The sequence below is a fragment of the Salmo trutta genome, chromosome 6 (genome assembly GCF_901001165.1).
Source record: "Salmo trutta chromosome 6, fSalTru1.1, whole genome shotgun sequence".
Taxonomy (NCBI): Eukaryota; Metazoa; Chordata; class Actinopteri; order Salmoniformes; family Salmonidae; genus Salmo; species Salmo trutta.
Window position 1 is genome coordinate 12869873 of NC_042962.1, and position 21502 is coordinate 12891374.

The window sequence follows — 21502 nt, forward strand, 5'->3', positions numbered from 1 at the left end:
GATACACACATGGATATATAGGCCTATATCACTGAATTATGGCAACAACAATGTACTGGTGGATCTCTGGTCTTCATGAAGCCCAAGGAATTGCCAAGGAGCAGACAAGCCGGGCTTTCTGCCCACCACTCGGCTTAGCTCTGAGAGTTCAGCTCAAGTCTTCAAGTCTCAGGTAAGGTACGCTACTTACTCATCTGATTTTGCCACAACCAACGCAATACTGATAATTAGCCCATATGCAGAGTAGCTAGCTCCATAGCATCACTGCATTTTATAATAACACAGCATGTGGTGACATTGTCACATGATTTGAAGGTCCAATGGTGCTGAAGTAGGCTAAACAAACAAGCTGTAATAGCTGCGATCAGAGAATCAGCACCACAGACGCGGACAGCGACAGAAGCGGAGCTCAGCACCACGTGACATTGGACAGCGACGCTCTCAGGTGCAGACGTTCACCACTTGAACAATCTGACCGCAGGCGACTACTGAAGGAAAGGTTCCTGTACGAATTTAGTTTGCTAGACTGATTCAGCCAGCCATATTGACTTCTTCAACCAAACTTTAGAATTGTAAGTAACAGGGAATAAATTACTATGCGAAAATATATGTTTACTGTTTATTATTAAGGCAATTGTTTAATAACAGTCAAATTATTTACATCTGTACAGAAAAAAAAACATTCACCTTTTTAAATCATGCCTCAATTCTGTATCTAATACCCACATTTACAAACTTAATCTCTCTCAAACACAGGAAATCTGAACTGAAAACGATTTACCTCCCACCACCCCTGATTCCAAATCAAGTTGTTAACTCAAGTAACTCTAACAATGTTGTATCTGTATGTAAACTTCTCAATATCAACCAGAGTAGTTCCTCTTCTTAACGCCTGACTGTAAGAGACTCCCCCTCCCCCAGTCAACACAAAAGGAATTCCATCTAACATAAAATAAATGACATCTAAAACTCATGCAGAAACAAAATGTTATATGATATCAGTGCTTTAGCTTCTTGTCACTCAGCGTCTGGCTGTTCGTAGTTACTCTAAATGTTACGACTAGAATTAATACAGCAATCTGATGTCCAATCCTCTAAATACTGATCAATATTAATCAAAAGAAAATCAATCAATATCAAAACATAAAGATTTCAGAAAGTCAGAAAGGTCCGTCAAGTCAGACGGACAGACAGCAGAGAGAAACAACAATGCTACAACTTTTCCATTTTTTTTCTTTGGCTTGAAGAACTTCTTCCCCTTCTCTCCCCAACCCAAAGTAACTATCTCACTCTGGTCACCGTGACAACTGGGCCGGGTCAGGCGCCTGCGCAGGATAGGCTGGGACAAGCTCCGTCCCCAAGGGGGTGTGGTCAGTAGCCTTTGCGGTGAGCATCTGATTAGCTTGTATCCGCTGGCAGATCTCAGCGTAGCTTGGCTTCTTGGACTCCTAACCATTCACAACACAGGACCGGTCAGTACCCAGCATACACTACTTCTCTGGTAGACAGATGACTGCATCTCAATAGTCTCTTCTCCTTCCTCTGCACTGATGAGGTGAGAAAACCATTTTAGACTATTGAGATGTAGCCATGCTGTGGTACATTCAACTTCACCATTTCAAAAAAACAACTATTAACCAGTTTGTCTCTGTAGTCTGTGAGTCGTCTCACCGCTGCTGGTCTGTTCCCCTTCGTGGTCTGAAGCGGTTCTTTCGCGGTCGGACGAGCTGCTGTGGTTCTCTTGGGAGACGCTACAGTTTCCTTTAGCTTCCTGTGGGACAGCAACAACCACCATATAACACAACACAAACAAAATCAAGTCTAACTTTCTTCCCTAAAGTAATCATACAAAACACATTGTGAACGGAAGGAGAATATACTCACTCTAGGGGCAGGGTTTTCTGAGGCAATGCTGTGATAGGCTGGAGGTCTTGTGAAGTCACAGTGGTTGGTTCGCTGGTACTGCTGCCTCTAACTGGACTCTGGAACAAGAAAAACAACCTTACAAGAAAGTAGAGGGAGTGTCTGAGTGTGTTTGTGTGACTCTTGGTTACCTTGTGGTTGCTGGTTGCCTTGTGGTTGCTGGTTGCTGTGGTAACTGTTGCTGTAGAAGCTGTAGCCAGGGGAAGTGGGGGGAAGCTATTGGGGCCGAGTTCCAGACTGGGAGACAAGGAGCGGGGGGGCGACTGGGGGGGGCCCTCTCTAAACACACACACACACACACACACTTATAAACAGGTTTATATGCACACAGACATACAGTACATATCCAGTACATATATGAATTTGTAACAGATCATTGCAGAAAACACAACTTGTTCAACATTTTCAGGGTCCCGTTTTGGTTCGTGAGTACTACTATCAAAACTACTGGCTGAAATGATACAAAACCTTTATAAACACATCTTTAAGTACTTACAGAGTACTTGTCATCTCTTCTTCTCCTCTGACCAATGGGACCTCTCCTTCAGAGAGAGAGAGAGAGAGAGAGAGAGAGAGAGAGAGAGAGAGAGAGAGAGAGAGAGAGAGAGAGAGAGAGAGAGAGAGAGAGAGAGAGAGAGAGAGAGAGACATAATCTTCTTCAGTTCAGGTGGTACCTAAAAAAAATGTCTCTCCCTTTTAGTCTCTAATGAAAATGAGTGATCAGGAAGAGACCCGTCTCTAAGGGCTGGAGGTTAGAGGTCACTACCTTCCTCTGTCAGTGCTGGGGGAGGACCCTGACCCCCCTCTCCCTCCACGTCGACCCCCTTCTCCATCCCTACGCCTGTTGCCTGGTAACCGTGGCCGACCCTGCCTGGGGGGGCCAGGGACGCATCCTATTGGTCCACCCTCCGGGAAGAAGGGGGGATCATCCAGAAGGCCCGGCCCCCTGTCGCCAGACCACCACCTCTGGTCTCGCTGCCCCCTACTGGAGGAGAGAGGGAAACACAGATGTCAAAAATCACGTCATCACAACGTAACTACAAACATGCTTCCATCGTCAAGCAAAACACAGAAAGGGAGAGAGACAAGAAGAGAGAGGGCAAGAGAATGATAGCTTGGGAGAAGGAGAGAGATGTCTCTCCAGAATGAGAACGTGAGTGAGGAGTGTAGTACCTGTGTCTGTGTGAGGGGGATAGCTTGAAGCTGGGAAATCCTGGGAAGCCATCCATGAAGCCAGAGAATGACGCCATCTGCTGGACAGAACAACAATGACACCAGGGAGAGAGAACGCTTGTGCCTGCATGATAGATTTTGTGCCTGCGTGTGTATGTGTATTTTCCACCTCACCATGACAGGGTCTGTGTATCCGGCCATGGCAGCCAAGCTCTGATTGGTCATTGTGTAGAGCTGTGGGAGGGGCTGCTGGAAAGTGGGCTGGGCGTAGAATGGGCTGTAAGGCTGCTGATTGGTGCAGGGCTCCATTGGGCAGGGCCTGTAGCCATTCTTTGGCGCGTAAGATGTGACTGCCATCACTTTGGCCTTGATTCGCGCCTAATGAATGAATTAACCAATCTTTTATCATGTGATTGCCACTTGCATGGAAAAGTACTGTTTAGTAAAGGAGCCTACACTCACCTTGATGGGTTTCCCCTGGAACGTCCTTACCTCCTCTCTTAGGTACTGGAACGCCTGGAACACACACACACACACACACACACACACACACACACACACACACACACACACACACACACACACACACACACACACACACACACACACACAGAGTAACAGGATAGTCCAACTTAAATTAGCTTTCACAGCTACTTTACTTAACGGCTAATCAGCGGTTCCAGTAATTGTCCGGGAGGTGAGTGTATTGTCTCCTCCTCATGTTGACATCCAAAGTTCAAACCATTTAAAGTGAATGAAATCTGCAGCTCAATGAAATGTGCATGAATGTCTAGAGGATCAATCCCTCTCCTACCTGTCGTTAACCCCCCTAACCCCAGTCCCTCCTGCCTGTCGTTAACCCCCCCTAACCCCAGTCTCTCCTACCTGTCGTTAACCCCCCCTAACCCCAGTCTCTCCTACCTGTCGTTAACCCCCCCCTAACCCCAGTCTCTCCTACCTGTCGTTAACCCCCCTAACCCCAGTCTCTCCTACCTGTCGTTAACCCCCCTAACCCCAGTCTCTCCTACCTGTCGTTAACCCCCCTAACCCCAGTCTCTCCTACCTGTCGTTAACCCCCCCTAACCCCAGTCCCTCCTACCTGTCGTTAACCCCCCTAACCCCAGTCCCTCCTACCTGTCGTTAACCCCCCTAACCCCAGTCCCTCCTACCTGTCATTAACCCCCCTAACCCCAGTCTCTCCTACCTGTCGTTAACCCCTCTAACCCCAGTCTCTACTACCTGTCGTTAACCCCCCCTAACCCCAGTCTCTCCTACCTGTCGTTAACCCCCCCTAACCCCAGTCTCTCCTACCTGTCGTTAACCCCCCTAACCCCAGTCTCTCCTACCTGTCGTTAACCCCCCTAACCCAGTCTCTCCTACCTGTCGTTAACCCCCCTAACCCCAGTCTCTCCTACCTGTCGTTAACCCCCCTAACCCCAGTCCCTCCTACCTGTCGTTAAGCCCCTAACCCCAGTCTCTCCTACCTGTCGTTAACCCCCTAACCCCAGTCCCTCCTACCTGTCGTTAACCCCCCTAACCCCAGTCTCTCCTACCTGTCGTTAACCCCCCTAACCCCAGTCTCTCCTACCTGTCGTTAACCCCCCTAACCCCAGTCTCTGTCTCTCCCAGCTGTTCATTAACCCCCTTAACCTCAGTCTCCAAGCAGTACCTGTTGAGCGTCAGCCTCACTGTGGAAGGTGATGAACCAGTTGTCGTTCTGGGCAAACTCACAGCTCTGGATCCTGGGGAGGCTCTCACATGCAAACAGAGCCTTTACCTCCTGGTGGTTCAACAAGATAAACACACACAATGTCCGTCCGTCCGACCGACCGACCGACAGACAGACAGACAGACAGCCAGCCAGACAGAGAGACAGACAGAGGTTTCTTACAGTTAATGCTGAGCCATTAGTGCTTTATGAGGTCAGTTTGTTTTCAGTTCGATAATTGTAAAAAATTATCATCACGTTTTTCAATTTTGGATATTCTTTTGGGACATTAAATGCACTGTGGGTTGAATGCTGTAACAACACAGAATAAAACAATTAATAAAAGTACCATGATAAAAACATACTAGAACGTTCAATTGAACGAATGCTGTACTGTACTGAACGTCAAGTTGAAAAACGGGGAGGGGCTGGGTTGTGGCTTCAAAATGCACCTCTGCCCTTTAAATACGTCACTCATTGTTTTAAGCCACACCCACCGAACGGAGCAAACGTACCTCAAAATCTTTTCGAGAATGTTTTAGGGAAACGTGTCACAACATAGCAAACATTCCAGCAAACTGAACACACCCCTGATGTATTTCTAGAGAAACTGAGCATTGAGCTCAGAAAAAAACATAACTAAATGGAATTCAAAAGAATTGAACCGATGTCAGTCAATTAGTTGTTTAAAAACAACAAATTCTTACCTCTGGGGGTGTGGTCTCTGGGACCTCTCGGAGGATGACGATACAGCGACCCTGATTTGGCCGTACCTTCTGTCCACATTCTGCCACCTCCACCAGTGGCAATGCTACGAGCCAATCAGGAGAGAGGACACGGTCAGCGCCCTCCCGCCAAGTAAACATCTTACCCAATCAGGTATACCAGTGGTTCCCAAACATTTCACAGTCCCGTACCCCTTCAAACATTCAACCTCCAGCTACGTACCCCCTCTAGCACCAGGGTTGTTTTTTTGCCATCATTTTAAGCCTGCCACACACACACACACACACACACACACACACACACACACAATACACAATACATTTATTAAACATAAGAATGAGTGTGAGTTGTCGTCGCAACCCGGCTCATGGGAAGCGACAAAGAGCTCTTATAGAACCAGGGTACAAATAATAATAATCAATAATCTTGTTCTTTATTTAGCCATCTTACATATAAAACCTTATTTGTTCATCGACAATTGTGAATAACTTACCACAGGTTAATGAGAAGGGTGTGCTTGAAAGGATGCACATAACTCTGCAATGTTGGGTTGTATTGGAGAGAGTCTCAGATTTAAATCATTTTCCACACAGTCTGCCTGTATTTAGTTATGCTAGTGAGGGCCGAGAACCCACTCTCACATAGGTACGTGGTTGCAAAGGGCATCAGTGTCTTAACAGCGAGATTTGCCAAGGCAGGATACTCTGAGCGCAGCCCTATCCAGAAATCTGGCAGTGGCTTCTGATTAAATTACATTTTCACAGAACCGCTTGTTGCAATTTCGATGAGGCTCTCTTGTTCAGATATCGGTAAGTGGACTGGAGGCAGGGCATGAAAGGGATAACGAGAATCCAGTTGTTTGTGTCGTCCGTTTCAGGAAAGTACCTGTGTAATAGTGCACCCAGCTCACTCAGGTGCTTCGCTATATCACATTTGACATTGTCCGTAAGCTTGAGTTCATTTGCACACAAAAAAAAAATCACACAATGATGGAAAGACCTGTGTGTTGTCCTTGTTAATGCAGACAGAAAAGAGTTCCAACTTCTTATTCATAGCCTCAATTTTGTCCCGCACATTGATTATAGTTGCGGAGAGTCCCTGTAATCCTAGATTCAGATAATTCAGGCGAGAAAAAACATCACCCAGATGGGCCAGTCGTGTGAGAAACTCGTCATCATGCAAGCGGTCAGACAAGTGAACATTTTGGTCAGTAAAGAAAAATTTAAGCTCGTCTCTCATTTAAAAAAAACGTGTCAATACTTTTCTAGCCAGCGCACTTCTGTATGTTGTAAAAGCGTTACATAGTCGCTGCCCATATCATTGCATAGTGCAGAAAATACACAAGAGTTCAGGGAACTTGCTTTAACAAAGTTAACAATTTTCACTGTAGTGTCCAAAACGTCTTTCAAGCTGTCAGGCATTCCCTTGGCAGCAAGAGCCTCTCTGTGGATGCTGCAGTGTACCCAAGTGGCATCGGGAGCAACTGTTTCCACTCCACTATGTCTCCCTGTCATGGCTTTTGTACCATCAGTACAGATACCAACGTGAGCAGAAGCTACTTTTGGCTACATACGGCCCGTTAGTGGAATTTCCATGAGAGAGTAACGGTTAATGTGATTGGATGTTAATTATTTGACTAGGCTACCTGTATTTGACATTGTGTTGTTATTTCGCTTAACACTAGATGGTTTAATTTTATTTTTGGCAGTGAAACAAGGCTACTCAGGCGACAAAAAAACCTCGCCCAAATATAGCCCCGTTGGAAAATATAAATGGACTGTTTGACTTTTTAACATTTTTTTATGTGAATCACATTTTTATTTGGCATACCCCCGACGGCATTGCGCGTACCCCAGTTTGAGAATACCTGATGTATACAATACAACAACTAACCAACATACATACACTACCGGTCAAAAGTTTTAGAACACCTACACATTCAAGGGTTTTTCTTTATTTTTATTATTTTCTACATTGTAGAATAATAGGTAGGACATCAAAACTATGAAATAACACATATGGAATCTGTAGTAACCAAAAAAGTGTTAAACAAATCAAAACATATTTTATATTTGAGATTATTCAAATAGCCACCCTTCGCCTCGATGACAGCTTTGCACACTCTTGGCATTCTCTCAACCAGCTTCATGAGGTAGTCACCCGGAATGCATTTCAATTAACAGGTGTGCCTTCTTAAAAGCACATTTGTGGAATTTCTTTCCTTCCTAATGTGTTTGAGCCAATCAGTTGTGTTGTGAAAATGTAGGGGGGTATACAGAAGATGGCCCTATTTGGTAAAAGACCAAGTCCATATTATGGCAAGAACAGCTCAAAAAAGCAAAGAGAAACAACAGTCCATCATTAATTTAAGACATGAAGATCAGTCAATACAGAAAAATTGCAGTCGCAAAAACCATCAAGCGCTGTGATGAAACTGGTTCTCATGAGGACCGCCACAGGAATGGAACACCCAGAGTTACCTCTGCTGCAGAGGATAAGTTCATTAGAGTTACCAGCATCAGAAATTGCAGCCCAAATAAATGCTTCACAGAGTTCAAGTAACAGACACATCTCAACATCAACTGTTCAGAGGAGACTGCGTGAATCAGGACTTCATGGTCGAATTGCTGCAAAGGAATCACTACTAAAAGGACACCAATAATAAGAAGAGACTTGCTTGGGCCAAGAAACACGAGCAATGGAAACTAGACCGGTAGAAATGTGTCCTTTGGTCCAGAGTCCAAATTGGAGATTTTTGGTTCCAACCTCTGTTTCTTTGTGAGACGCAGAGTAGGTGAACGGATGATCTCCATATGTGCATTTCCCACCGTAAAGCATGGAGGAGGTGTTATGGTGTGGGGGTGCTTTGCTGGTGACACTGTCTGTGATTTATTTAGAATTCAAGGCACACTTAACCAGCATGGCTACCATAGCATTCTGCAACGATACGCCATCCCATCTGGTTTGGGCATAGTGGGACTATCAATGACCCAACACACCTCCAGCCTGTGTAAGAGCTATTTTACCAAGAAGGAGAGTGCTGCATCAGATGACCTGGCCTCCACAGTCCCCCGACCACAACCAAATTGAGATGGTTTGGGATGAGTCGAACCGCAGAGTGAAGAAAAAGCAGCCAACAAGTGCTCAGTATATGTGGGAACTCCTTCAAGACTGTTGGAAAAGCATTCCAGGTGAAGCTGGTTGAGAGAATGCCAAGAGGTTGCAAAGCTGTCATCAAGGCAAAGGGAGCCTATTTGAAGAATCTCAATCTAAAATGTATTTTATTTGTTTAACACTTTGTTACTACAGATTCCATATGTGTTATTTCATAGTTTTGATGTCTTCACTATTATTCCACATTATAGAAAATAGTAAAAATAAAGAAAAACCCTTGAATGAGTAGGTGTTCTAAAACTTTTGACCGTTGGTGTACACACACACAAAAACTTAAGTTAACTCACACTTGAGGACGTCAGAGATGAGCTCCAAGTCCGTGCTGAGCTTCTTGATGTGGTCGAGGTTGGCAAGCGTTGCTATGGGAACGTACTGGTCACTGTCCATCTGGGAGACGAGGTAGAGGTCATTGGCCAGGTTCTCCCTGAGGGGACATCAGTCAATCAGAAAACAAACCTTACTGTCCACTGACCAATCAGAAACGACCCTCGCTGCCCATTGACCAATCACACAGACGTACCGTGACAGACAGGACTCCAGTGAGGTCTTCAGCTGCGCCATGAGCTCCTCTGGAAGCAACAACATTAATAACATATGTCTGTATCAGACATCATCTGATAAACAGTCTTGTTTGACCAGCCAGTAACATTGGTACCTGAGACACAGCTGTCCTGGACCAGGCCATTGGCTGACGGGTTTCCCATGGTGACCACCGGAAATTCTACACCGCCCGGTTCCAGCTGAGCCTCGCCCACTTCCTCCAGGTGATATCCCTGCTCATACCCTGAGGACCAATCAGGTAGTGACGTTTACTAGACAGACACTAAAATAAGCCAAAGAAGAAGGCAGCAGACCCCTCTGGATTAAGGGCTAGGCGTTGTTTTATATTCACTCTACTACCGCATGCTTACCTTCCTGGTTGTCAAGGTGACTGGTCACCGCCAGCCATGATTGGAGGGCGTCAGTGTAGACTAAGCCTGAGGGGTCCAGGCTAAGCGTGTGATTGGCCCATACTTGAGCGTTTGGGTTCAGCTCAGAGACCGGGGTGGATTCCTGTAAGGGAACACACACACCCAAGGTCAGTGTGTCTTCGAAAAATAGAAAACGTCTATAGTGTGTGTGTGTACTCTGCTCCTGACAGGTCTCAACTGGGTCAATCGTGATCAGAACAGAACTTTTTAACTCACATGAATAGAGATGTGTGTTTGCTCATCCCTACAGTTGACAGACACACACGGCTGAAGTACTCACAGGCTGGTGGTGAGGGTGCCATTCCCAGAGACAAGAGTCCTGGGGCAGCAGAGTGCTGCAGGTGGTGTAGGCCATGGATCTAGGGGGCTGCTCCTCCTTATAGCCCTCCTCGCCTTCACCCTGGCTGGGCACCATACCCTGGGCCCATCCTCCACAGCCCTCTTGCAGCCCTGGCCCTAAATGCATCCAGGGAGAGGGGTAGAGGCCCGAGAAGGTGGGGTCCACTTCCTCCCCAAGCAGCTCTGATACCATGTCCATCATGCCCCGCTCTTCAGTCTGACCTCTAAGCCCCACAGTGCCCGTCTCTGTGGTGACAGGCAGTGACCTCTGACCCAGGAACTGTATCTGGTAAGACGGTGGAGGTGTAAACATCAATCTGATCATGCTCCACCCCCAGCACACCTGCCAGCAAATAGGAATTTGCAGTTGTTGCATCGTCTCCAGGGTAGTTCACAGTAGAACAGTTATCACCGTGGTAACCAAAGGTCAGGGGCCCCTCACTACTGTCTTTGTGTGTCCCTATACTACTGTCAATGTGTGTCCCTACACTACTGTCAGCGTTCTGCAGTCAGTGGGTTCAGTTCCTCTCTCTGAACTCACTCTCCCATCACTCCCCTCCGACCCAACAGAGGAGGAAGTGGACAAGGAGGTTGAAGAACCTTTACAGGGCGGTAAGTGAGTGTCCTCACCAGGCAGGTCCTGAGGGACAGGAGTAGAGCCTCCTCTTTCCTCAGAGAGATGGCTGCTTTCTGCATCCTCCTCACAGTCCTGAGAAAGATGGGCACCCGGCTCTGTCCTCACAACCCTGAGGAAGATGGCTGCTCCCTCTGGTGGGGTGACAGGTGACGGAAGCCATTTCCTGCCAGTGTTTCTGTTCCACACTGGTTTCCGGCTCCTTTTCTGTTCCTGCAGATCTTCCCCCTATAACCTCAGCCTGGACTGGCCAATCAGTGAGCTCTGAGTCATCAGCAGGGCTCCTGTTATTTCCAGGAGGTTTGACATGATCCCCATCAGGTCTCCCAGTATGCACATGGGTTATGTTTTGGTCAGGCTTGGTGTTGCGGTCAGAAGTAGTATCATACGGATCAAGTTGTTTCAGCTTCATGTTCCACATCCACTGGTCTAAGGTCAGATTTGAATGAGTAGACAGTAAAGTCCATGGGTAGAGACACTGGGTAGACTGTCGATAGTGAGGAGAGTGTGGAGACTGGTGATACCTCTGTTAGTGTGGTCTCCACTGTCCTGCTGAGCATGGTCTCCTTTCAGCCTCTCACTGATCACACTTACTGAGACAGTCTGGTATAGCTCTCCTCTCACTGATCACACTTACTGAGACAGCCTGGTATATCTCTCCTCTCACTGATCACACATACTGAGACAGTCTGGTATATCTCTCCTCTCACTGATCACACTTACTGAGACAGTCTGGTATATCTCTCCTCTCACTGATCACACTTACTGAGACAGCCTGGTATATCTCTCCTCTCACTGATCACACTTACTGAGGCAGTCTGGTATATCTCTCCTCTCACTGATCACACTTACTGAGACAGTCTGGTATATCTCTCCTCTCACTGATCACACTTACTGAGACAGTCTGGTATATCTCTCCTCTCACTGATCACACTTACTGAGACAGTCTGGTATATCTCTCCTCTCACTGATCACACTTACTGAGACAGTCTGGTATATCTCTCCTCTCACTGATCACACTTACTGAGACAGTCTGGTATATGTCCCGCCCCTCCATCTCCTCTACACACGTGGCTTCATTAACTGCCCCAACCAGGGGGCTGGAGTTGGGACTAGGACTAGAGCTGGGTGTGAGCTGCTCCTCTGTAAGGGTAGGGTCAGGAAGGCAGGGGTCTGTGGGGGTGGGGATAGAGTTGTGGGCATCATGGATATTTAAATCTGTAAGGGTAGGGTCAGGAAGGCAGGGGTCTGTGGGGGTGGGGATAGAGTTGTGGGCATCATGAATATTTAAATCTGTAAGGGTAGGGTCAGGAAGGCAGGGGTCTGTGGGGGTGGGGATAGAGTTGTGGGCATCATGAATATTTAAATCTGTAAGGGTAGGGTCAGGAAGGCAGGGGTCTGTGGGGTTGGGGATAGAGTTGTGGGCATCATGAAAATTTAAATCTGTAAGGGTAGGGTCAGGAAGGCAGGGGTCTGTGGGGGTGGAGATAGAGTTGTGGGCATCATGGATTTTTAAATCTGTAAGGGTAGGGTCAGGAAGGCAGGGGTCTGTGGGGGTGGAGATAGAGTTGTGGGCATCATGGATATTTTAATCTGTAAGGGTAGGGTCAGGAAGGCAGGGGTCTGTGGGGGTGGAGATAGAGTTGTGGGTATCATGGAGGTTTAAATCCCTCTTTGCATTTTCTCTTTTCTGGCTGCTGTCAACCGTCTTTTCTGTGGGCATAGAACCTCTCTTCTTACCACACCCTCTCTCCTCCCGGTGTGATGTCAGCTCAAGTATGTCGGGAGCTGTAATGTCTCCAGTTAACAGCAGGGTTCTGGCGTCGCCGGGGGCGATGGGGCTGTCCTGTCGTAATGCCTGAGGGTCCTCATAGCTTCTCCAGAGAAGGTCCGCAGAGCTGGTGCCACGGGGGGCTCACAATAGGATTGGTCAAAAGCTGCTGGTTCCAATGTTTGTGATTGGTTGATGGGTGTAAATTCAACTGTTTGTGATTGGTCAGAAGCCATGGGTTCAGAAGCCTTGGGTTCTGTTATGTGCCATAGGTCAGGCGTTTGCAGATTTCACTCTGTGTGATTGGTCATTGGCTGTAGGTTCTTCTGCGTGTGATCGGATAGAGGCTGTATGTTCCCCTGAATGTGATTGGATAGCTGTAGGTTCTTCAATGTGTGATTGAATAAAGGATAATTGTTCCGCTGTCTGCGATTGGTCAGTGTCGAGGTCATATGCATCGATGGAGCAGACGCTGTAGAAGCTCTGAGTTCTGGCCCTGAAATCCCGCCCCAGGGTTTCCCTGACGACACAGTCTTCCTCCTCAATCCGTCACTAAATTGAGGTAATCCCCCCAGCTCTGACATCATACAGGTGGTGGGTTGGGGATGTCTTGACCAGGCGGGTTCTCCAACCCTCTGTCTCTTCCTGGCCGGGGTCCAGGGTCCGGCTGAACCAGGTATCCCCGAGCACTTCATTCTCTGCTATCCTCTGTCTCACTGGGCTCTCAATTGTGTTCACTATTTTCTGTCTTTCTGGGTTCTATGTTTGGGTGGGTTCTCCATGGTGTTCTCTATCCTCTGGCTGGCTGAGTTCTGCATGGTGTTCTCCATCTGTCTCGCTAGGTTCTCAAATGTCTTCATCTTCTGTTTGGGTGGGTTCTGCATGGTGTTCTCTATCCTTTGTCTAGGTGAATTCTCCATGCTGTTCTCTGCTATTTTCTGTTTTAATTGGCTCTCCACACCCTCCTCCATACACAGAACATTCTCACAGCTGGCCCTGGCCTTGGCAGTGTGTGTGTGTGGCACTCCTGCCTCCATGGAGTCGATGTGTGTGTTGGTCTGTGTGACCATGCCGGGGCCTGCGGAGGCGTTAATAATAGCCGGTTCCTCCTCTGTGAGTGTTCTGGACTGAGTGGCCCCCGACTCCGCTACCTCTCGCCATGGGGCCTGTCAACACGTTGTCTTGGATGACATTGTTCTTCTTCTCCTGTCCTGAATCTTCCGTTTGGCTGGTCCGTCTGGCACACAAGTGTGTTGAGCCAGTTGGTCAGATACATGTTGAGCCAGGCCATTAGCATGTGACCCTTGCCTTTACTCTTGCCTATTTGGCTGACTTACTGTCTCGCTCTCTCTCCCTGCAAAGCCACTACAGAAGGCATGCCTAGACTGTGACTCTATGGCTAAATACCCACTGAAGCTCTGAGCAGCAGGAGGGATAAAATAGTTATGGGTGTATATGGGATGTATGCTAGTGTGTGTGTACTAATGAACAATCTGAACAACACATCAAGTCACAAACAACTGCACAATCCTTGTGACAATCTGCAATGTAGGTCTTGTATCTAATGATTAGAGCTAGGAGGTTTTTACTGGTCAGGTCACATAGCTGAGAAACATATGATCTACTATGCCAGACCCAAAAGGCTGTGTGTGTGAGTAAAGAGCTTTAGTGACAGTACTGTACCAGGTGTTGACGCTCCAGACCCAGGTGGTGTGACCACGTCTCCCGCAGCACCGGAGGCTCAGCTGGGACGGCCGACTCCTGGTCTGACGTCATGTGACGTCTGAACTCCTCTCAGGGATGTGTGCTGCTGCTCACTAGGGAAGCTGGTTGGGGGATATATCTAAACTCAGCAAAAAAAGAAACGTCCCTTTTTCAGGACCCTTTCTTTCAAAGATAATTCGTAAAAATCCAAATAACTTCACAGATCTTCATTGTAAAGGGTTTAAACACTGTTTCCCATGCTTGTTCAATGAACCATAAACAATTAATGAACATGCACCTGTGGAACAGTCGTTAAGACACTAACAGCTTACAGATGGTAGGCAAATAAGGTCACAGTTATGAAAACTTAGGACACTAAAGAGGCCTTTCTACTGAGTCTGAAAAACACAAAAAGAAAGATGCCCAGGGTCCCTGCATGAACGTGCCTTAGGAATGCAGCAAGGAGGCATGAGGACTGCAGATGTGGCCAGGGCAATAAATTGCAATGTCCGTACTGTGAGACGCCTAAGACAGCGCTACAGGGAGACAGGATGGACAGCTAATCATCCTCGCAGTGACAGACCACGTGTAACAACACCTGCACAGGATTGGTACATCCGAACAACACACCTGCGAGACAGGTCCAGGATGCTCTACAACAACTGCCTGAGTTACACCAGGAATGCACAATCCCTCCATTAGTGCTCAGACTGTCTGCAATAGGCTGAGAGAGGCTGGACTGAGGGCTTGTAGGCCTGTTGTAAGGCAGGTCCTCACCAGACATCACCAGCAACAACGTCGCCTATGGGCACAAACCCACCGTCACTGGACCAGACAGGACTGGCAAAACGTGCTCTTCACTGACGAGTCGCGGTTTTGTCCCACCAGGGGTGCTGGTCGGATTCGCGTTTATCATCGAAGGAATGAGCATTACACCGAGACCTGTACTCTGGAGCGGGTTCGATTTGGAGGTGGAGGGTCCAACAAGCTCATCATCGGACTGAGCTTGTTGTCATTGCAGGCAATCTCAATGCTATGCGTTACAGGGAAGACATTCTCCTCCCTCATGTGGTACCCTTCCTGCAGGCTCATCTTGACATGACCCTCCAGCATGACAATGCCACCATCCATACTGCTCGTTCTGTGCGTGATTTCCTGCAAAACAGGAATGTCAGTGTTCTGCCATGGCCAGCGAAGAGCCCGGATCTCAATCCCATTGAGCACGTCTGGGACCTGTTGGATCGGAGGGTGAGGGCTAGGGCCATTCCCCCCAGAAATGTCCGGAAACTTGCAGGTGCCTTGGTGGAAGAGTGGGGTAACATCTCACAGCATGAACTGGCAAATCTGGTGCAGTCCATGAGGAGGAGATGCACTGCAGTACTTAATGCAGCTGGTGGCCACACCAGATACTGACTGTTACTTTTGATTTTGTTCAGGGACACATTATTCCATTTCTGTTAGTCACATGTCTGTGGAACTTGTTCAGTTTATGTCTCAGTTGTTGAATCTTATGTTCATACAAATATTTACACATGCTAAGTTTGCTGAAAATAAACGCAGTTGACAGTGAGAGGACGTTTCTTTTTTTGCTGAGTTTATATGTGTATATACAGTGCCTTCGAGAAAGTATTCAGACCCCATTTTGTTACGTTACAGCCTTATTCTAAAATGGATTAAATAAAATAAAAATCCTCAGAGATGTACACAACACCCCATATTGACAAAGTGAAAAAAGTTTTTTTGAAATTTTTGCAAATGTATTAAATAAAAACAGAAATTCCTTCTTTACATAAGTATTCAGACTAGAGGTCGACTGATTAATCGGAATGGCCGATTCATTAGGGCCGATTTCACGTTTTTATAACAAATCGGTAATCTGCATTTTTGGACACTGATCATGGCTGATTACATTGCACTCCACGAGGAGACTGCATGGCAGGCTGACTACTTGTTATGCGAGTGCATCAAGGAGCCAAGGTAAGGTGCTAGCTAGCATTAAACTTATCTAATAAAAAACAATCAATCTTAACATAATCACTAGTTAACTACACATGGTTGATGATATTACTAGTTTATCTAGCTTGTCCTGCGTTGCATATAATCGATGCGGTGCCTGTTAATTTATCATTGAATCATAGCCTACCTAGCCAAACGGGTGATTTAACAAGCGCAAAAAGCACTGTCGTTGCACCAATGTGTACCTAACCACAAACATCAACGCCTTTCTTAAAATCAATACACAAGTATATATTTTTAAACCTACATATTTAGTTACTATTGCCAGCTAACATGAATTTCTTTTAACTAGGGAAATTGTGTCACTTCTCTTGCGTTCTGTGCAACAGAGTCAGGGTATATGCAGCCGTTTGGGCCGCCTGGCTCGTTGCGAACTGTGTGAAGACTATTTCTTCCTAACAAAGACAGCCAACTTCACGAAACGGGGGATGATTTAACAAAAGCGCATTTGTGAAAAAAGCACAATCGTTGCACGAATGTACCTAACCATAAACATCAATGCCTTTCTTAAAATCAATACACAGAAGTATTTATTTTTAAACCTGCATATTTAGTTAAAAGAAATTCAGGTTAGCAGGCAATATTAAACTAGGGAAATTGTGTCACTTCTCTTGTGTTCATTGCACGCAGAGTCAGGGTATATGCAACAGTTTGGGCCGCCTGGCTCGTTGCGAACTAATTTGCCAGAATTCTATGTAATTATGACATAACATTGAAGGTTGTGCAATGTAACAGCAATATTTAGTCTTATGGATGCCACCTTTAGATAAAATACGGAACGGTTCCGTATTTCACTGAAAAAATAAACGTTTTGTTTTCGAAATGATAGTTTCCGGATTTGACCATATTAATGACCTAAGGCTCGTATTTCTGTGTGTTATTATATTATAATTAAGTCTATGATTTGATAGAGCAGTCTGACTGAGCGGTGGTAGGCAGCAGCAGGCTCGTAAGCATTCATTCAAACAGCACTTTACTGCGTTTGCCAGCAGCTCTTCGCAATGCTTCAAGCATTGCGCTGTTTATGACTTCAAGCCTATCAACTCCCGAGATTAGGCTGGCAATACTAAAGTGCCTATTAGAACATCCAATAGTCAAAGGTATATGAAATATAAATGGAAGAGAGAGAAATAGTCCTATAATAACTACAACCTAAAACTTCTTACCTGGGAATATTGAAGACTCATGTTAAAAGGAACCACCAGCTTTCATATGTTCTCATGTTCTGAGCAAGGAACTTAAACGTTAGCTTTTTTACATGGCACATATTGCACTTTTACTTTCTTCTCCAACACCTTGTTTTTGCATTATTTAAACCAAATTGAACATGTTTCATTATTTATTTGAGACTAAATTGATTTTATTGCTGTATTATTTTAAGTTAAAATAAAAGTGTTTATTGTTCATTCAGTACTGTTGTAATTGTCATTATTACAAACATGTAAAAATTGGCCGATTAATCGGTATCGGGTTTTTTGGTCCTCCAATAATCGGTATCGGCGTTGAAAAATCATAATCGCTCGACCTCTAATTCAGACCCTTTGCTATGAGAATCGAAATTGAGCTCAGGTACATCTTGTTTCCATTGATCATCCTTGAGATGTTTCTACAACTTGATTGAAGTCCACCTGTGGTAAATTAAATTGATTGGACATGATTTGGAAAGGCACACACCTGTCTATATAAGGTCCAACAGTTGACAGTGCATGCCAGAGCAAAAACCAAGCCATGAGGTCAAAGGAATTGTCCATAGAGCCCTGAAACAGGATTGTGTCGAAGCACAGATCTGGGGAAGGGTACCAAAACATTTCTGCAGCATTGAAGGTCCCCAAGAAGGTTCACCTTCCAAAGGTACAACGACCCTAAGCACACAGGCAAGACAATTCAGGAGTGGCTTCGGGACAAGTCTCTGAATGTCCTTAAGGTGCCCAGCCAGAACCCGGACTTCCGATCGAACATCTCTGGAGACCTGAAAATAGCTGTGCAGTGACGCTCCCGATCCAACCTGACAGAGCTTGAGAGAATCTGCAGAGAAGAATGGGAGAAACTTCCCAATACAAGTGTGCCAAGCTTGTAACGTCATACACAATAAGACTCGAGGCTGTAATCGCTGCCAAAGGTTCTTCAACAAAGTACTGAGTAAAGGGTCTGAATACTTATGTAAATGTTTTTGCAAAAAATTATAAAACCTGTTTTTGCTTTGTCATTATGGGGTATTGTGTGTAGAATCAATACAGTACCAGTCAAAAGTTTGGACACACCTACTCATTCAAGGGTTTTTCTTATGTGGGAACTCCTTCAAGACTGTTAGAAAATAATTACAGGTGATGCTGGTTGAGAGAATGCCAAGAGTGTGCAAAGCTGTCATCAAGGCAAAGGGTGGCTACTTTGAAATATTTAAAATATTTTGATTTGTTTAACACTTTTTTTTGGTTACTACATGATTTCATATGTGTAATTTCATAGTTTTGATGTATTCACTATTATTCTACAATGTAGAAAATAGTAAAAAAAAATGAGTAGGTGTGTCCAAACCTTTGCCTGATACTGTGTGTGTGTGGAACAAAAGTATAAACGCAACATGTAAAGTGTTGGTCCCATGAGCTGAAATAAAAATCCCAGAAATGTTCCATACGCACAAAAATCTTATTTCTCTGAAATTTGTCTACATCCCTGCTAGTGAGCATTTTTTCTTTGCCAAGATAATCCATCCACCTGACAGGTGTGGCATATCAAGAAGCTGATTACACAGCATGATCATTACACAGGTGCACCTTGTGCTGGGAACAATAAAAGGTAACTTGTCACAACAATGCCACAGATTGTCCCAAGTTGAGGGAAAGTGCAATTGGCATGCTAACTGCAAGAATGCCCACCAGAGCTGTTGCCAGATAATTTAATGTTAATTTCTCTACCATAAGCCGCCTCCAACGTCATTTTAGAGAATTTGGCAGTACGTTCAACTAGCCTCACAACCGAAGACCACGTGTAACCACGCCAGCCCAGGACCTCCACATCCAGCTTCTTCACCTGCGGGATCGTCTGAGGGAGTGCTGAGGAGTATTTATTTCTGTAATAAAGCTCTTGTGTTGAAAAACTCATTCTGATTGGCTATGCCTGGCTCCCCAGTGGGTGGGCTGCACTCCTGCCCAGTCATGTGAAATCCATTGATTAGGGCCTAATGAATTTATTTCAATTGACTGATTTCCTTATATTAACTGTAACTCAGTAAAGTCTTTGAACCTTTTAAAATCTATTTTTGTTCAGTATGAATAGAGAAGAGAATGTGCTTAACCAATGCAGGCTCTGGACATCTGACTGCAAGTTACCAGAGACACTGACAGCTGACTATGAACTCTGTACCGGGAAATGAGAAACGTACAGTTAGTTGCCTGCCTATGAAGCTTGTTGCACCACATTTGCAGACAGATTTTGAAAGATCAGTCAGTGACACAGTTGGCTTTGTGAGAGCATTCATGTCAATTTGGACTAAGGGCTCAGATTCCGCGATAGAAATTGTAAGTAATTTACGATTGAACCGAAATATGCGTTTAACGTGAATGTAGTCTCCGCTAAAGCAGCAACATTGCATTCAAGTTTCAATCACGCTGTAAAGCAGATTTTCCGTGATGCGGATTGAATAGAGCACTAGTTTGACTAATACATATCATTTGGGCGAGGGAATTTTTGTGACTAGCCTACACAAGATGACTAGCTAGCTAAAGTTAACTTTGAAAAATACAGGTCGACAACATGCCAGCTTTAGCTAATGGTGAGCTGCCACTTGCCAGCACATGACTCATTCACCTGGGGCGTATTCATTACGCCGAATATGTTGCAAAACGTTTCGAAAACGGAAGCAACCGGAACGAAACGTGGAGTGACATATAGCAGCTGTATTTATGCAATTTTGCAACGGTTTGGACTAATGATTACACCCCTGATTGGCCCTGAAGCGAAAACAGCTGACGTTAGCTAACTAGCGGCACCTACTTACTGTCCACATTGACTAACAAACCTAGCTAGTTAGTCACCGTTAGCGAATGTCAGTTCCCAGTGGCCGTTGCTTATTCTGGGAAAGTTAGCTAGATAGGTGCGCACCCAACAAGCAATATAACGTAGCTAATTACAGTAACAAAATAAACCAGCAGGGACAAGTTTCGTTGATCGGTTCCAAACATATGGTGAGAATTACAATGATGTATTAAGTAACGTTAACTTTCACAGTCATTGACCAATAACGTATTGAAACAGTTTGCTTTGCTAACTAACGTTACATAGGCAAAGCAACTCACCTGGCCAATGTTGGCTAATATTCTCCTCTGCATACGATGTTAGCTAGTTTAGCCGTGTGTGTTGCTTTTCACACCGCCCGCCCGTCAAGTCTACCTCCTCCAAAATGACATGTAAACAAAACTTTTCAGTAACCATGGACACCAACAGCCTACCGAGACCAAAAAAATATATATATTATTTTTAAAGGTTAGGTTTGTGTTAACGAAAAATCTGAAGAATTTGAAAAATGTTTGTTTAAATTAGAAAACATTTACACGAAAAAAATCTCTGAACTTCTTTGCATTATTTTCAGGTGTAGCCAGCAGATCTGACTCGCTTGTTTACAGCTGGTCAGACAGTCTTCCTGTGTAGATTAAAACACCACGGAGCCGGCGCGAGATATGGCTCGGAAAACGTATCCCAATCCAGGAGCAGAAATACATTGTACTCCGAATTGGCCCATTATCCCAATTGTTACACAGAGAAGAATGAACGAGTGCTAATGGTCGGATCTGCTGCCTATGGCAGGTCACAGGTGCTGTCTGGAATGTTGGCTGATAAGAGAGGTTTGAATAATTAATATAAATGACATACAGTACATGACTGACATAATAAGATACACCATTCATAAAATGAAACGAAAAAACATAAATCACTCAACAGTTATAGTGATAAAGCATAGAAAGGTTTTCCCCTAATATTCGTTGGTTATAGTAAGCAGTGAACATCTATTGTTTCAGTCTGGGCAGGGGATTGTACACATAAAAGTGCCATCTAGACTATTTTAAAATAGGGTCCCAGTGGTAAACATTTTCACAGAGTAGGAGTCCATAGGGCCCCTCAGGAGGAGGCCATACTCAGAAGGGTCCCTCGGTGGAGTCCATACTCAGAAGGGCCCCTCAGGGGGAGTACATACTCTGTAGAGTCCCAGCAGTATAGGGTCCCTCAGGAGGAGTTATACTCAGTTAGGGTCCCAGCAGTATGATCAGTAGGGCCCCAGCAGTATGATCAGTAGGGTCCCAGCAGTATGATCAGTAGGGTCCCTCAGAAGGAGTTATAGTCAGTAGGGTCCCAGCAGTATGATCAGT

At 45.4% G+C, this 21502-nt stretch overlaps 1 protein-coding gene across 3 annotated transcripts; it reads right to left on the minus strand.

Moving 5' to 3' along the window:
* Window positions 1–605: 605 nt before the first annotated feature.
* LOC115195442 (la-related protein 4B) lies at window positions 606–20631 on the minus strand. 3 transcript variants are annotated; one of them, XM_029755285.1, is made up of 17 exons: window positions 20435–20631; window positions 14103–14245; window positions 9616–9757; window positions 9360–9488; window positions 9225–9273; window positions 8992–9128; window positions 5512–5615; window positions 4766–4876; window positions 3559–3612; window positions 3271–3474; window positions 3097–3173; window positions 2690–2908; window positions 2420–2465; window positions 2055–2202; window positions 1885–1982; window positions 1672–1771; window positions 606–1448 (listed from the first exon to the last, which is right to left on the minus strand). In XM_029755285.1, the coding sequence occupies exons 2-14, from the start codon at window positions 14193–14195 to the stop codon at window positions 2140–2142; spliced, it is 1428 nt and encodes a 475-aa protein (XP_029611145.1). In that variant the 5' UTR covers window positions 14196–14245; window positions 20435–20631; the 3' UTR covers window positions 606–1448; window positions 1672–1771; window positions 1885–1982; window positions 2055–2139. The 3 variants fall into 3 exon arrangements, with proteins under 3 accessions (XP_029611145.1, XP_029611144.1, XP_029611143.1); XM_029755284.1 differs by having other exon boundaries at window positions 14103–14262; XM_029755283.1 differs by lacking the exons at window positions 14103–14245; window positions 20435–20631 and adding an exon at window positions 9956–11187.
* Between the last annotated feature and the right edge of the window lie 871 nt (window positions 20632–21502).